At 40.3% G+C, this 16843-nt stretch overlaps 1 protein-coding gene across 4 annotated transcripts in view; it reads left to right on the top strand.

Moving 5' to 3' along the window:
- Positions 1 to 16528, top strand: part of SHANK2 (SH3 and multiple ankyrin repeat domains 2) — a 374573-nt gene extending 358045 nt beyond the window's left edge. For all 4 annotated transcript variants that reach the window (XM_064512811.1, XM_064512809.1, XM_064512810.1 and 1 more), the window contains 2 exons: positions 103 to 2515; positions 12263 to 16528. In XM_064512811.1, coding sequence (XP_064368881.1) covers positions 103 to 2515; positions 12263 to 12830 — 2981 coding nt within the window. In that variant the 3' untranslated portion in view covers positions 12831 to 16528. The remainder of the gene's footprint in view (positions 1 to 102; positions 2516 to 12262) is intronic.
- Positions 16529 to 16843: the final 315 nt, after the last annotated feature.

Raw genomic sequence — 16843 nt, forward strand, 5'->3', positions numbered from 1 at the left:
CACGTGAAATGTACTGTAGCAATTTAGGTTGTATACAGAAATAATACAATATGAGGGAAACCAGTGGAAGACAGTGTTTTAAATATACTTTCTGATTTTTAGGAATAACGGAGGAAGAACGGCAGTTTTTGGCTCCTCCTATGTTGAAATTTACCAGAAGTCTTTCGATGCCTGACACCTCTGAAGATATCCCACCACCACCACAGTCCTTACCCCCTTCACCACCACCACCTTCTCCATCTCTGTACAACTCTCCCAAGTCCCCAACATCAAGGAGCTATGGAACAATTAAACCTGCATTTAATCAGAATTCAGGTTCAAAAATTTCTTTGATTAGGCCTGAAAACGTGGGAACGATGATACGGGACAAAGGGATCTATTACAGACGAGAACTGGACCGTTATTCACTGGATTCGGAGGACTTGTACAGTAGGAGTGCCACATCTCAGGCAAATTTCAGGAACAAGAGAGGTCAGATGCCAGAAAACCCATATTCTGAAGTTGGGAAGATCGCAAGCAAAGCCGTTTACGTGCCAGCCAAACCAGCACGGCGGAAGGGGATGCTGGTGAAGCAGTCTAATGTTGAAGACAGTCCGGAGAAGACCTGCTCTATTCCAATTCCAACCATCATTGTGAAAGAACCATCTACCAGCAGTAGTGGGAAGAGCAGCCAAGGCAGCAGCATGGAAATCGATCCTCAGTCTTCAGAGCAACCTGGGCAACTCAGACCTGATGATAATTTAGGCGTCAGCAGCCCATTTGCAGCAGCTATTGCTGGAGCAGTGAGGGACCGGGAGAAGCGGTTGGAAGCGAGGCGCAATTCTCCAGCCTTCCTTTCAACGGACTTAGGAGACGAGGATGTTGGGCTAACACCACCAACACCACGTATGAGGCAATCTAAATTTACTGATGAAGGAATGTTTAGTAGTGAAGATGGTTTTCGGCAGCTTATGTCGCCATCTCCGATCCCCGCACCCAGAGAGTCTGAAAGTCTTTTTAATAGTAGTGAACCCAGCAATCAAAGTGATTCAAGGACATTAAACGCTTCATCCAAAACAAAAGGTACTGAAAACAGTACGGTGGCAGCTAAGTCCTCAAATGCATCCAGCTCAGATAACTACGTCCACCCGGTCACAGGAAAGCTATTAGACCCAAACTCACCGCTAGCCCTCGCTCTCTCTGCCAGGGACAGAGCCATGAAAGAACAAACACAGCAAATCCCAGGCAAAGGAGAAGCTGGTAAAGCAGACCTTAACAAACCACTTTACATCGATACAAAGCTGCGACCCAATATTGAAACAACGTTTCCTGTTACTGCTACTGTCACTAGGCAAAACACCCGTGGTCCGCTGAGAAGGCAGGAGACTGAGAACAAGTACGAAACAGATGCGGGGAAAGAAAAGAAGGCTGAGGAGAAGAAGAACATGTTGATAAACATTGTGGATACTTCACAGCAGAAGTCAGCTGGTTTGTTAATGGTTCACACAGTGGACACAGCAAAGTCGGACGACACACCTGAAGATGAAGAGGAGAAGAGAGCGGAAATGGAACCGAACCCTGAAAACTCCCCACCAGAGAGACCGGAAGGGAGTGAGGATGCGGAGGGCGAGCTGAGTGTATCCGCGGCGCCGGAGCCACCAGCGTCTCCCTGCAAAACCATCGTCGCAGCGAGCTCCGTCGATGACCCTGTCATCTTGCCCTTCCGCATCCCTCCCCCACCCTTAGCATCAGTCGATATTGATGAAGATTTTATGTTTACTGAGCCACTACCACCCCCCTTGGAGTTCGCTAACAGCTTTGATATCCCCGACGACCGCTTGGCTCCCGCTTCTGCTCTGACAGACTTGATGAAGCAAAGGAAAAATGGAACACCTTCACCTGCGCCATTTACCCCCAGCCAGTCAACCAACTCCTTGGACAGTAAAAAGCAAGTGGGTCTTTCAAACTGTTTGCCTGCCTCCTTCCTGCCACCCCCCGAAAGCTTTGATAACGTCACTGACTCTGGGATTGAGGAGGTAGACAGTCGAAGTAGTAGTGACCATCACTTAGAGACAACCAGCACTATCTCAACAGTGTCCAGCATCTCTACCTTGTCCTCGGAAGGTGGCGAGAACTTGGATACTTGTACAGTCTATGCAGATGGGCAAACATTTCTGGTGGACAAACCCCCAGTACCTCCTAAGCCAAAAATGAAGCCCATAATCAGCAAAAGCAATGCACTTTACAAAGATGCGCTAATTGAAGAAACTGTAGACAGCTTTGTTATCCCTCCTCCCGCTCCACCCCCACCTCCAATCAGTGCACAGCCCAACATGGCTAAAGTTGTTCCCCAAAGGACATCTAAGCTATGGGGTGATGTGACGGAGGTGAAAAGCCCAATTCTCTCAGGCCCAAAGGCTAATGTTATTAGTGAGTTGAACTCAATACTGCAGCAAATGAACAGAGAGAAATCCTCAAAGCCAGGGGAAGGATTGGAGTCACCTACTGGAACAAAAACTGCAAGTCTCAGTACAAGGTAACTGTAATTAACAGCATAATTTACTGATAAAAAGTTGATTTAGTCCCCTAATTTTCCCTGCAAATTTCATAGATTAAACAAGAATGTACCTTTTATTGTACATATTTGCTTAATGAATAGTCTGTGACAAACAGTTTCACAGAGAGGAAGAATTTCCTACATCACCAGTGTGTCTGTAGTCTACATTGCCTTTTTTTTTTTTTTTTTTTTTTTTTTTGATGGAATTGAATCAAGAATGGTTGCCCTTATGTGGGTAGCAGCTCTCAGTCTTTTCCAACTTTGAGGATGATTTCCACAAACTATTCAGTTGTTTCAATGTGAATTACTTAGATTTATGTTTAAGTAGCACTCTTTTCTCTAATATTTTTTCTTTTAAAATGTAGTGGTAATTTAAATTTTCTTCAGTTCCTTAAGTTATTTTGCCTACAAACAGGTAAAAAAGTATATTTGTAGAGGCTTATTTCACATTCACTGCATGATATTGTTTAATTCATGCAGACATCTCAGATAATCTGCAGAACTATGAACTATAAAGCTACTTATCTGTGATTATCAGCTAATCATTTGCTGAAATCACTTTGCACTGTTCATATGATTACTAAAATGTTAATTCATCATCTCTACCCCTTAATATTATGGGTTTTAAGTTTTTGTTTTGTATTGTATGTGTTCGTTTAGTGAATAGGCTATGATGTTTACAGGTTGAAGGATGGGGTTAATTTCTACCAGCAGCACCATCACTGGTAATTTAGTGCAACACATCCTTGTAGACTTGGTTTCCAAAAGGTGTTTACAGAAGTGAGGGGATTGCAGAGAGCCGCCATGTCCTGCTACAGAGGAGCAGCTGCATTGTCCTGTGCGAAACACAGCGGCTTTTACTAGAACAGCAAAAGCTACACTTGGGAAAACAAATGTAACTAACAGTGGTGAAATATTCAGACCCCCTGAGGTAAATGTACAAGTAATTGTGTAGTCACATTGATGTGCAATAATATCCTGAAATCCACACTTGTTTTTTTAAAAAAAAGGGAAAAAAAGAAAAGTGATTTTGTTAGTTTTTTGCGAGACTGAGGTATTTCTTTTTGTGGCATGGAGTGGTTTGGCCTTACACACAGCAGAAAGTTAGTATCGTTCACTGCAGTATTGCAAATTGTTTGCTGTGGCCTGCTCCACAGAAATGCATTTTTTGCTGAAACATAGCACTGTTTGGAGGGCTGTTTTAAATATACCATTTAAGTAAATTTTCTCAGAATTATTCTGCTGGATGGTAAATAACCCAGTCTTTGAAAAGCATGCATAAAGAAGATGATTTGGTTTTATGGAGAGCGTGGCTCTGTTAATTGCAAATGATACTTCATTCAGATTGATCACACAGCGTTGTGATCAAAAGCCTCACAGTCAGGTAGATGTATTATTTCCTGCCACGTATAAGTTGTTAAGCTGGTAACAGGAAGGTATGATGGTTCATATAAAATTTTTGGAATGAAGAGAGAGAGGAAAAGGACCAAAATTCTGGAATTCCCATCAGTGGGGCTTCCTAAATGGAGCAGAAATTGAGTTGCCTGTACAGGAAAAAGCCTTAATACATGAAAAGCGGATACAATGCAAACTGTGTAAGAAAAATAATACGTACTGGCCATTTGATGAAGACAGTCTTTAAACAGAAGTTAGCACAGCAGTCGAACCCTGTACCTTTGAGACTACCTTGGGCAATTGTAAAATCCTCGATTCTCATGTACTAAGCTTTACTGTACATATGACTTGTCTTGTAGATGAATCTGACAGTTTCATTCCATGCTATTTTTCTTATGTCTTTAAGAATACTAGTTTTACTTAAGCTTGGTCATCTTGTTAAGCCATATGAATGTTGCCTCTGACTTCATTATGTATAGTATTATCTATTGCTTATATGTTAGACTGTTATTTCCAGGTTACAGTAGAGATCCTTCTCATCCCTGTTTTATTAGGAAATAACTGTGAGGCAAGTAACCACAAGGTACTGTAAATATGTCAAAGTGCTGCATTTCTGAGAGGAAAATCAAATGTAGAAGCAAATGGAGATGAATTTTTGGGGGGAAGAGAAACTTAAACAGGTATAAAGGCTGGAAAAAACTTTTAAAGAACTGTTAAATCACTTTTTTGGAGGAAAGCAACCTATCATGGAAACAAGAGTAATCCCATACATGTTATATTTTACAGAAAGTTTAGAGAGTTCTTTCTAACACTAAAACCTAGGAGAAGCGAGTGCAGAGCTTGTGACCCCCTTTTCTGTGAGGCAGAATGCAGGAATTAGCTTACAGGATGCAGGAATTCTGCTGGATTAAAGAGCCACTTGTTAGCTCTGCTAAAGGGAAAGAGATAGAAAATGAGTAGGCCTGTTCTTATCTTTCAGCCAAAGAGAGGTAATGGGAAGAGTTATAAATAGTAACGCTATTCACAAGCTCACTTGGGTTATGTTCGCAACGTTCAGCACTAACAGCCTGATGAAATTAAAAATATATATTTGTTCATTGTGGAAGGTATGAAGTTATAGCCCAGATAGCATTTCTGAATACCACTAGAAGTTATTTTTGCACAGCTAGTAATCATACAATTGTAGTTCAGTCATGGCAGTTGTACTGTTAAGGTAGCCTAGAGGTGAATTAAACTGTAGATAGTTGCGTAATGGCTCGCTACAGAAAACCACCAAGTATATCTTTGTATGTTTTTGATAAATGAGGACTATGAAGAGGTTGTTCTATAGTCCTGAGCAGCAATTCTCTCTCAATTATTAAGTTAGAAAAGACTGAGACCTGCTTTTTTTCTTCATCTGTTGTTTTAGTAAGAATTCTATATTGTGTATTTATAATTTTCCATTGTTCTTATGGAAACACTGAGTTTAAAGATTTCAAATAGAGTGTGGAAACATTTGGCTAGAAACCATCTGCTTCTCAGCAGCAGTGACCAGCTGGGGGGAAGGAGAGAGGAGGATGGAAGGGGAAGGAAAAAGAGGAAAAAGCAAAAGGATGTGCTTGCTTAACTTAATACTAGTGAAAGCATAATCAAAGCATTTAATCAGAAGGTACCGGACTGCAGCTTTTGAACTGGCATAGGTTAATCACATTCCTAATCTTGACCATCATTTACTTTAAGAAATTTGGGGGGGGGGGGGTCAGTCTTGACTGTAAAATTTTGATCTAGTTTCTCTGTATAATCTCGGTTTTGAATCAGAGGCCACAATATGCAAGTGTCACTTGCTCACCTCCTCCCTTTTTGCCCAGGCTTCCTTGCAGGAGAGGCCCCGTGCGTTTGGGCATGGTGTCCTCTGGGAGCCAAGAGCTGAATTCCCTCTAATGGGGAATCCTGGTCATGGTTTCCATATCTGCATGTGGATGTGCCCAGGTGCAGAGCTAAAAGGAGAAGGAAAAAAAAAACGAACAGAAACCCAGTTGTTTGGAAGGTGACTCTCTGTTGTCGGAGAGGGGGACGGAAGGCATGGGAAGTGTAATGACAGTATCGACTATTATGGTATAAATATAGCAGTGCTATAAATTCACTTAAAAAGCCACTGGCTTTTATATGGAGCTGATAAAAGAAAGAGGGAGAAGACTAATGCAAGGTTTTTATCAGGCTAACAGATTAGCGCTTACTCTGTCTGTGAACCACGGAGTTGCTTAGCAACGTAATGATCAGTGCAACCTGGAAGATCGACTGAATAATGTCAGCGTGATTAACACAGAATAAACCGAGTGGCTGTGAAGGAGAAGCAACACAGCCCCCAGTGAAAACATCATCTTTCTGCCATGACTTTGCTTGATTCAGTGTACTAACAAGGAATAATGAACTGGTCTCACTGTCAGCATACCACAATTATCTGTAGCTTTGCCATAGGAAGAAGCAACTTAAATTTTGAATGGTGCTGGTGTTTCTCTGGCTGTGTTTGCAGACTGCTCTAGTGTCCTTTGTGGCAGGTTGGGCATCGTTCTTACTCGTGGTAAATGCTCATTATGAATGGAGTTATTATATATAAGGAGTTGCGGAGGATGCTTAACCACACAGGATTAAGTCCTTTAGGAAAAATAATTTGTATTGTGTTGATATATCTTATATAGTTTTAAAAGTCAAACTGCCTATGGTAAAGGTTTTTATGAATGTCTGAATTTTTTTTTTAATAAGTATCTGGAAAGTTCCTATTTTTCCACAACCAGGTAAGGCAGAACTGAACTTGGTAGTGAGTCCTGTGTAGTGACTGATCCTGCATTTGGTTTATTGTAAGGAATCCCTGGATTTTACAGACTATGAAACACATCTCTTGTGGGATAATTCTAACGCCTTGGTTTTTCAGTTTACTATTGTGTCCATTAGATTCATTTCATTTCGCTAATTGTTTGTCAGCCAATTTCACAGGATTGCTTGCTTTGGAAGTAATTTCTGCAGTGTTTCAGTCATTCCATTTTGTCATTTTTATTTGCTCTCATGACTGCTGTTGTCAGAAGAGGGTCGTGCTGAAGTGCCATGAAGTAAGTGACGACCATAAAGCACAGAATATTCTATGTTGTGCATTCTGCTTTTTTTTAATGCTCACTCATTGTTATTGCATTTTAATGATTTGACTTTGTTACAAAGTGCTATGTGGATTAGCTCGCCCTAATCCAGAAATGGTAGCCATTCTAAAAACCAGAAATAGCATGTAATCTCAAACGGAAATAAAAGTCACTTTTATCAGAGAGGTATTCAGCAAAGACTTTTATAACACAGGCACCTAAGACTGGATTCCTGAACTAGACTGGGCACCTAAATAAGGAGGTTCATTTTTCCAGTGTGCCCAAATTCTGCAGGGTTTTTGAAAGGGGGTATGATTAGTGCAGTTGTATGTACTTTTATGAGGTTAAAAGTAAAGGCAAACTAGCCCTCTAGATAATCAGGCTCTGCTGTAGTTGTAGCTGTCGAGTCTCTCCTCATTTTAGACTGTGAGGTTTTTCCCTTTCTACTCCCAGCATGCAGCTTCAGCTCTCCGAGCGCAGACTGTCCAGCCTGCCGAGGCCGCCGCCGGGTCCGCTCCCCCACTGGGCTGAGTCTCTTACCGCCTGCTGCCAGGTCTTTCCTCCATCCACATTGAAACTGCTGTTCTTGAACAGACTCCCACAGACCTTTAATGGTTATTCTTTGCTCCAGCTGATACGGTATTTCTTGCAAGAGACACTAACCATTTCTCAGTTCTTCTCACTAAAATATCTCCATTACAAGAAATGCTGTATCCTGCCAGTCATCACATCAACCCTTGTTTTCGGTCTTCCCCCCCAAAACAGACAACTTACTGCCTTCCGCCCTTTCCTACTGTAAAAAAAAACAGAAATACAATACAACTATTATAGGAGATAAAGACAAAATTTTGGTTTTGTATGTCCCCAGAAATCTGCAAAAACCTAATATCACACTATAGCTGTGTGTATATTCATTAGTTGTCTTTTTTGTTAAGTTTTTTTTCTCTAAGACAGTGGAAGAGCTTTGTCAGAGACAGCAAGTGTTGGCAAGTTGCAGGGTAGAACAGCCCTCATGAGAAGAGCATAATGTTTTTTGAGTTTTACATGGGAAGCTCCTAGGAGCTGTTGCAGCATGCCTTCTTTCACTGAGTTGCTTTGGATATTAAGTTAACAGTAAATTTTGATCCTGCAAATCTAATTTAGAATTTAAAAGAATTTCTTGCATCCAAACCATGTTGATGGCTTTTATACTTGGAGAGGGCATCGTTGTGACATAGGAATTACATGTTGTGATTTTAATGTGAGACAACATAATGGACATTGTAATCAATACTGTCTTACAGCAGTGAATGTTTATAAATTACTACCATATGCTGATTCTACTAAGACAGATTTTATTTAAAATAATTATCATACTTTTAACCTTTTTAATTATACAGTTCAAAATGAAATTTAGGTTTAGGCAGGTTTAACTTGGATTTAATATGTTTAGTATAACAGATGAACAAATAAGGCATAAAAATTTGCTCTTACTAAAAAATTGAAAAACCCACAGCCTAAGAGAAACATGTCTGCTCTCCAGCTGGCATGTACTTGCCCCCTTATTGAACAGGATACTGATCAACCATGAAATCCTAGACAGCTCTTGGTGTCAAGGATGTATCTGCATCGCAGATCGTATTGTAGATATCAGAAATTGTAATTAGGACGGATAGGAGTTACATAAGGGTGTGTATTTTTTCATGAATTACGATCACAGTACAGCGGTCTGTGTAACACTGGAGTTGACATGACAAGTAAAAGAAGGGAAAAAAGGGAAAAAAGAAGGGAAAAATGAGTCTTGGACTTTGGACTGGAAATCTGGAAATGCTGTTGGTTTTGGCAGACTTCTGTGACCTTCAGGAGGGCCGTGTCTGTACGGCACAGGCATGCGCAGCTGGAGCTGGTGCCAGTGCCAGCTGAAGCACGGCACCGTAGAGCTCAGCACACACTTGCTCATCCAGGTTGCTGGATAGTGCTGCAGGCAGCAGTGACCCCAGACTGCTGTGGTTAGATCGGCCCTCATCTTCCAGCTCCTTACTTTAAAGTCAGGCCTAAATAGCCCTGCTGTTGCAGCAGTGACTTTAGTGGGGACACATCTGTGGTTCGGTCCGTGTCTGTGTTCCCAAGTGTGCAGTTGCATTAACGACTTTCTCGGAGAAGCCGTGTTGCTGTAGGATTACGTTTGGTATTGTTAGTGAAGTGCTCTGAGCTTTCTGCAATGAGGGCACCATAAAAGGGTTAATATTTATAATACCTTGAGTACCGATGTGTCTATAAACTGAGCTGGTGTTGCAACCTCGTTCATCAACTAAAACAAGCATTTTTCTTATCCTAATTTTAGAGTTGTATTTTACTACTACATGGTCCTGAACCCATGGCTTGAAAAAAGCAAGATGCCCACAGATCTTTCAATATTGCTTGTAGCCACAAGAAGTTATTACTGTGATCCAGGTTGACAGGAAGAGCAAAGTACGATGTTGCCTGTATTGCATTGCTCACCCGGTGTCATTGCCTATGGGACTGAGGAGGTTAGATAACACTAGTCTGAGGAATGCTTAAAATGACAGCGCACAGTTTGCTTTTTGGGATTTTGTGTTGGTGGCTTAGTGTAACTTGTTTAAAGGAACAGGGACAATGGTTTCCTGAACAAGGGTATACAGGGAGTCTGTGAAAGGAACAATACACAGAAGAAGCACAAAAGTAAGTTGCTAAGTGGGAGGTGGACACTGAACCCGGAGCTGTCAGTCAAGTAACAGAAGTGATCTGCCAGTGTCCAGCATAATAGAGGATGAATTTTCATCATCCATTTGATATTGCCACAATGGATATGAATACAAAACTGTAATTTCTGATACTTGCAATACAGGAAAGTTAAATAAAAGGTTCACTGCAAATAAAGAGATAGGGAGAGACCCACATTTATACAGAACTCTTCCTGCCCTTCTTATAATCACTAAGGGAGCATTATCCCAACCTCTTTCAAAGCACTTTTTTTTAATTTGAAATGATATCCTGCCTTATTAAGGTATGTGAGACTCCTAAGGCTAAGTTAAAGTAGGTAGAAATAATTTGCCCCCCGTGGTTAGGAGAATTTAATAGTTTCTTGCACAGACTTATTTTTAAGAATGTTTAGCTCCCATCCTGAAAGACAATGGGAGCCATTAAGCTCCAAACAAATAGCAGGAAGCTCTTGAAACCTTGCCAAGTGTTTCCTTTCTTTATAAAATTGCAATGACATAAGTGCTAAAAGTATTGCTCCTACTGTGTTTTAAGTGAAGTACTGGTATTTCAACCCTCAAAAGGATCCCCCTGTTCCCATTGAAATATATGGCACAGTTTGTGGGAAGTCGGTGGGATTGTTTGTGTGAATAGCTAGCATGTATATTCTCCGGAGAGCTATTCTTGGTGCTTTTCTAATAACAGAGTATTGGAGTTTTATTTGAAAGATATGGACTATGATATGAACGTGCTCTGAAATCTCAGCGTAGCAGTGCTCTAAGTTTCCTGATGCCTAGGTTTGTAGCTTCTTGATTTCTCTACCCTTAATTATGTGCTGAAGCCCCAAGCATGGTTTGTGGAGCAGGTGGGAATAGGATTCACGACAGCCAGCAGCAAACCAAGGAAACACTGAGGGAGGCCTCCAGCTCTGTACTACCAGGGCTCTGGAGAGTAGCTGTGGCTGCAGTAAAGTTGCTGTGAGAGAGAGGGGTTAATAGCTCATTAGCATCGCCTTGGGTTCCTTGCCTACGTTTTTCTCTTTTTGGCAATGGAGGATTAGGGGGTACAGGTTAGGCCAGCTGATGAGGAAGTGGGTACTACCCTTTTTTTAATTAAAGTCTTAACCACTACTCCGTTCGGGAAGTGGAAGACCAAATTCAAGTCACTCCCCTACCTGTGGGAGTTCCCAGTTACATTGCGTTGGGGCCCCCATTCAGTGAGATGGGAGAGACCCTACACGCAATGTCCTGCTTCCCGGGGGGTCACAGGAGGATTGAGCAGGGCTTCATAATCCCCTAGGAAAGGGGAGCATGGGGGGTGGTATGATTTACAAAGTCTATCTAGTGGTGAGGGACACACCTCAGGGAGAGCTGCTGTAAGTCTGACTCCTGCTGCGTGGACCATTTTTGGTATTTCACTAAAGTAGTTGGTTGAAGGTTTCTAGTTGGTAGGGTATTTTAAAAGTAAAAAACTCTGGAGTTTAAGGCACCCGAAGGTTCAGCTGGAGATCCTGAACTGCACACACAAACTGGCAGTGTTTCCCCTGAGAAGTAGAGGCTGTGGGATTAGGCATTTTGAGCATACTCAAATCTGGATCTTCTGCTTCTAAATCTGTTCTACAACCACTACACAAAAGTAGAGTTGTCCGCTCCTTCACCCACTGTCAGTCTCAGCATCAGCACTAGCTTCGCAGGAAGTCTTGTGCCTGCCGAGTTTGTAATCTCAAATTTCCTTTAGGCAAGAGAGATCCCAGTGGCTTGATCACAACTACAGCACCTCTGGGCATGCACAGTAACAAAAATTTTGTCTCCCAACTTTTGTAGTGAAGCTACCAAAGTATAATTTCTGTGTAAAAAGCAACATGAGAGTCCTTTTATAAACCCTAGTCAGAAGGACTGTTTCATTTTTAAAGCATGAGAAGGCCTGCTGAACAGAAAAGGAAATAGGAAGCACTCTGGAGCATGTTTGGTGAATGAATAGGAATTCAAATATACCCTAAAATTCACAAAGAAGTAGATGCCTAAGTATCTGAAATTCAAGTTAATAACACTCTTCAAATGTTTTCCATAACTAGAGTATTATTAGCTACATTATCTTACAGTGTGTAAAACCAATAGGCCAAAGCTGAAAGGAAGGATCCCACCCCTCCATTCAGTGAAAGGAAGATCAACTCCTGTTTGTGCTTCCTTGGCAACATAAAGAGCCTCTGTGCTTATTATACACCGCGTTTCTCATGTAACTATGAGCTAATTTATTGTAGCCTGTCAAAGGAAGAATATGCTCTGGAAGGTGTTTTTCTAACCTGCTTATAAACAAAGGTTTCGTTTTTAATCATGGCTTACCATTGATGATTGTTTTATGGGAGAGATTTAATGACGTCTGAGTAGTTTTAACCTGATACTGTCCATATGAGGAAAAAAAAAAGGGTCATTCCAAAACCATGTTTACCATGTGTAGATATGGAAGACCTTTCAGCTGGTCGCAGATGTATCTAATTTTTCTCATCTGTTTACGATTTCAGGAGCACAGAAGTCATGAGTACTGTCTCAGGTACCCGAAGTACAACAATCACTTTCACTGTCCGCCCCGGAGCCAGCCAGCCGATCACACTGCAGAGCAGGTCCCCAGACTATGACAGTAGGACCTCAGGAGCAAGGCATGCTCCAAGCCCTGTGGTTTCACCTACAGAGATTAATAAAGACATCATGCCTGCTCCTCTGACTGCTTCAGCTTCATCTCCTTCTCCAACTCTGTCTGATGTATTTAGCCTACCCAGCCAGCCCCCCTCTGGGGACTTATTTGGCTTGACCACAGGGCGCAGCAGGTCTCCTTCTCCCTCAATATTACAACAGCCAATCTCAAATAAGCCTTTTACAACTAAGCCTGTCCACCTGTGGACTAAACCAGATGTGGCAGATTGGTTGGAAAGTCTAAACTTAGGTGAACATAAAGAAACATTTATGGACAATGAAATAGATGGCACTCATTTACCAAATCTACAAAAGGAAGATCTGATAGACCTTGGAGTGACTAGAGTTGGGCACAGAATGAACATAGAAAGAGCTTTGAAGCAGCTGCTGGACAGATAAGAATAGCTATTTTGCCTCATAAACTTCTGTTGATAACTAGAGATGGGCTGGTACTGAAATACCCCAAATGCCTTGTCTGTCTGCGAGTGCCAGCCAAATTGGGGCGGGAGGGGGAGAAATGTTTAATTCCTGGTACTCAGGTAACGCAGACTGTACGCTACATGCCCAAACATAAATCTAAACATGTTACATGAGTGGGGCTATTCTGTTTCAAAGTTGTGGGGAGATATGAGAGGGAGAGAGAGAGAGAGAGAGAGAGAGAGAAAATTGTTAACTTCAAAAATATTATAATCTATTGATAATGCCATTCTGCTGGAATCATTACATACTAGTTGTTTTCTTTCAATTTATAATTGCAAGTGTTTCACTTTTTTAATTAAAAAGCATTATATTCACTTCTTGACATTCATTCAGTCAGTCTCCTAACAGGTTTCCTTCCCAAACCTTTAATTCATTTTAGGAGGAGAGACACATGGTTCATTACCTTTTTAAACCATTTTTGTTAGTATTAGAGGCACAATTTTAAGCCAGGTACAAAAGTGGACATTACTGTTTTTAACTAGTTTAGCTCTCTAATTTATTAGCAGTGAAGCTGGTTGTTCTGCTGGAATTAGTTCAAAGGTAACCTTGCTCTGTTTTACTTGGTATTTCTTTATTTCTGCAGTTATATTTAGTGCTCTTCCAAGGTGGCAGAACAAGTTCAATACATGCTCCATTGACTTGACCTGTAAGACGATGCAGAAGTTGTGTAAGCACTGAGAAAGGACGCTCCCTTAGAGGTACAACAAAATGAAGCTAGTTTGAACCTGAGACCCCCAGTTTTCAACCAGCTGAACTACTGCTAAGGCGCAACGTGAACTCTACAAGCCAGAAACAATTTGGGTTTATGTACAGACGCCTCTTTTAGACTTCACAGTCAGATACTCAAATATGCGGAACCCTGAGAGACAGATACTGTTTAATTCAGTGAGTCATAAGAGCCTGGCCATTTTGAACATCAGGTCAAGAGAAAAGAAAAATAAAGAAAGATGAATGTTCCCATTGAAGTCAGTGGGAAGGTTGCCAGTATTTTCAGTAAGAGAGGGATTCTGGCCCATTAGTAGAAATGGAAATGTTTCAGCTTGTTAAAGAAAAAGGTAAAAGAAGCTAATACGAAGCTGGAAAGAGGGCCGTAGTGTCTCAGAATGTAAGTGTGCCAAGGGCCAGGAGAATTGGGTAGGTATCCAGTTTCTCATTTTTGTCATTTTTAACCTGTACTGGCTTCTTGACAAGGCCAGCAGACTGAGCACTCGCCAGGGAGCTGGCAGCTTCGCCCCGGCCTCCTGTGATTTCTTTGCATAGCTGCGGCGAGGTGCGGGGAGCGGTGTGCCCGCGCTGCCACGGACCGGGCAGACGGACCGGGCAGACGGACCGGGCAGACGGGGCTCCGCACGGACCCGGCTGTGCTGTAGCCAGCTGCCAGAGCCTGTCCTTTCCTGGAGACTTCAAGCCAGCAGGGGGAAACACACAGATTTGTTTAATCTGACTTTTTTTTTCTTTCTTTTTTTTTTTTTAAGTTAACAAGTCTCTCTCTGCATGTTTGACCTCCCCTTGTAATTAACACCTCTTAATATCTGTGAGTTTTGTAGGTCTTTATTAACATAATATTCAACACGTTCCAGGTGGGTACGTGGTGCGTGGATGGCTAGACTGCCTACCTACCATACTTTCAGGTTCTCTTACATTTTGCAAGGTACCTGAACTTTCTTTCCTTGCTATGGTCCTTGATATGGTCCAGCCTATCTCTAATTTTTTTATTGTGATTATTTTTGCTCACAAACAAGTGTCTAATTAGGTCTGCAACAGCCCTAGTATGAGTACATAAAGTTTAGCATTTTAAATATCTTTCTTTACTGCAAGTTTAAATAGTTGTACAGATAGTTTATAAGCACAATATTTTAAGAAAATAAGTGGCTGGTCTACTGGGCAGCCTTTGTGCCACTTCAGTGCTAGAAAGTTAAAAACAACAAAAACTTTTGTGGTTTAATACTATTTCTGTGGAATAATTATAAAGTCTTGACCTTTTTAAAAACCAACCTCATTTGGATGCATCTGAACCAGCAGAGCTGTGTTATATTTTCTATCTTTGCTAGAACTTCTACAAAGGAGGATGAATATTTCTTCAAAAGCGGTTATAGTTACCAATGCATTGGATACTTATAAAAAGCAACGTATTTAGCCTCCTGCCCCCTTTATGGAACAACAGATCTTTTGACTTAACATCTGTTACTACGCTGTATTTGTACTTGAAAGCTCCAAGTAACCTTGTAATAAAAACCAAGTAGTAAGGCATTCTACTTTTAAGAGTACTGAATTTTTCCATAGTTATTGTAGAAAATGACAGTCTCATTCAGATAGTCAATACAGGCAACTTGAGGCCATCAAATACTTTAAGAAGTGTAAAAATGGTAATTTAGCCATCATTGTCTTCCATTTGGTGATATGACAGAATTCAGTAAATAAACCACTAATGCCATGCTCTTTTTTTTTCTTTCTTTTTTTTGTTTGTTTCTTTGGGTACGGTTGATATTACCTCTATAATATGTGCCAGAAAATACATTAGAAAACATGGTAGTAAAAGAAAATGTAGAAGTTGACATTTAAGCTGCTTTTTAATCACAACCTTATTGTTGAATTTAAGTTTAACGAGTGCTGACATACACAGTAAATTACAGTTGATGGTAACCCCTTTCTTGAACAGGTGTGTTTCTTGCTCATGTATCTTTTCAGGTACTGAAAGAATAGGTACTATACAATTAGTAGAAAAGAGATTTAAAACATTAAAGAGCTAATGAAATAGTTTATTTTTACATTGTGTCTTACAAACTAAACATAGTGAGACCTGAAAGGACCTACTTTTACCAATAAAATGCACCTCTGCCAAGATGAATTGGTCTCTAGCTTTGTTTGCTGATTTTGCTACAGAAAGCAATAGTAACAGATACAACATTGCCTCCGAGTATTTTCATCAGTCTGGAAATGTTGGGGAGGGGGGAGGAGAGAAGACCCTATAATTTCATGCTAGTATGATAGTGAAAAAACACGTTGTTAGAGATCTATGAAATACGTTATGATATTCTGGGTTTTAGGATCAACTTTTGTTTATATACTGTAATTTAAATAAATTGCATTTACATGCCTAGTTTCTGTAATATTTGTGTATACAATACCAAAATCTTACAAGATGTAAATTGTGTATAACTGCACAGACTCCTTTCCCTGGGTGTCTGAGAACATTTTAAGTTTGATTCATATATTATAAAATGACTAGATGTGACTGTTGATTTACAGAATTTACATATCACAAAAGTTAATTATTTGTGGTACTTAAGTTAATAAGAATAGTGATTTTTTTTTTCTTAGTTCTTAAAAAGCATTACCCAGTTGATCTGGCGATGATTATGTGTGTGAGCCACAAATATTGATAATTTTTCCATTACATTTTTTCTTTTTTTTCTAGATATTAATATGTTTCTCGCTATAGTTTGTGTAACAACTTGTGTTCACGTTATCTATGTTGCTGTAATTTTTGTGCTTTAATTCCTCTTATTTCAACTGATTAAAAATCAAGCTCCTGTAACTTGCACTTTTCCCCAATCCTTAATACTCTTGTATGGCAACCAAAATTACTGTAAGAAATAAATATAATATTGCACTAAGGTTGTGGTTCTGATTGCAAACAGAGAACACTGTCTGAATTTTTATTAAAAAAAAAAAAAAGTTGCCAAACTTGCAATCTAATGTATGAAAGAGCATAAAATGCTTTAACAAAACATAGATAGAATTAAGGCAAAATAATTGATTTATTGGGAAAAAAATATATATGCTTCTTATTTATTCTTTTTGATTAAAGCATTCTTTATGCTGAACATTAGTTCATTTACTGAATTTCAGACTCATGTGTGAAATCTGAAAAGAAAAAAAATGAGCCAAGAGGTAGAAAATATGTTTCTATTTGCCTTGAGGTGGATTTC

Source organism: Dromaius novaehollandiae, chromosome 5, assembly GCF_036370855.1.
Source record: "Dromaius novaehollandiae isolate bDroNov1 chromosome 5, bDroNov1.hap1, whole genome shotgun sequence".
NCBI lineage: Eukaryota > Metazoa > Chordata > Aves > Casuariiformes > Dromaiidae > Dromaius > Dromaius novaehollandiae.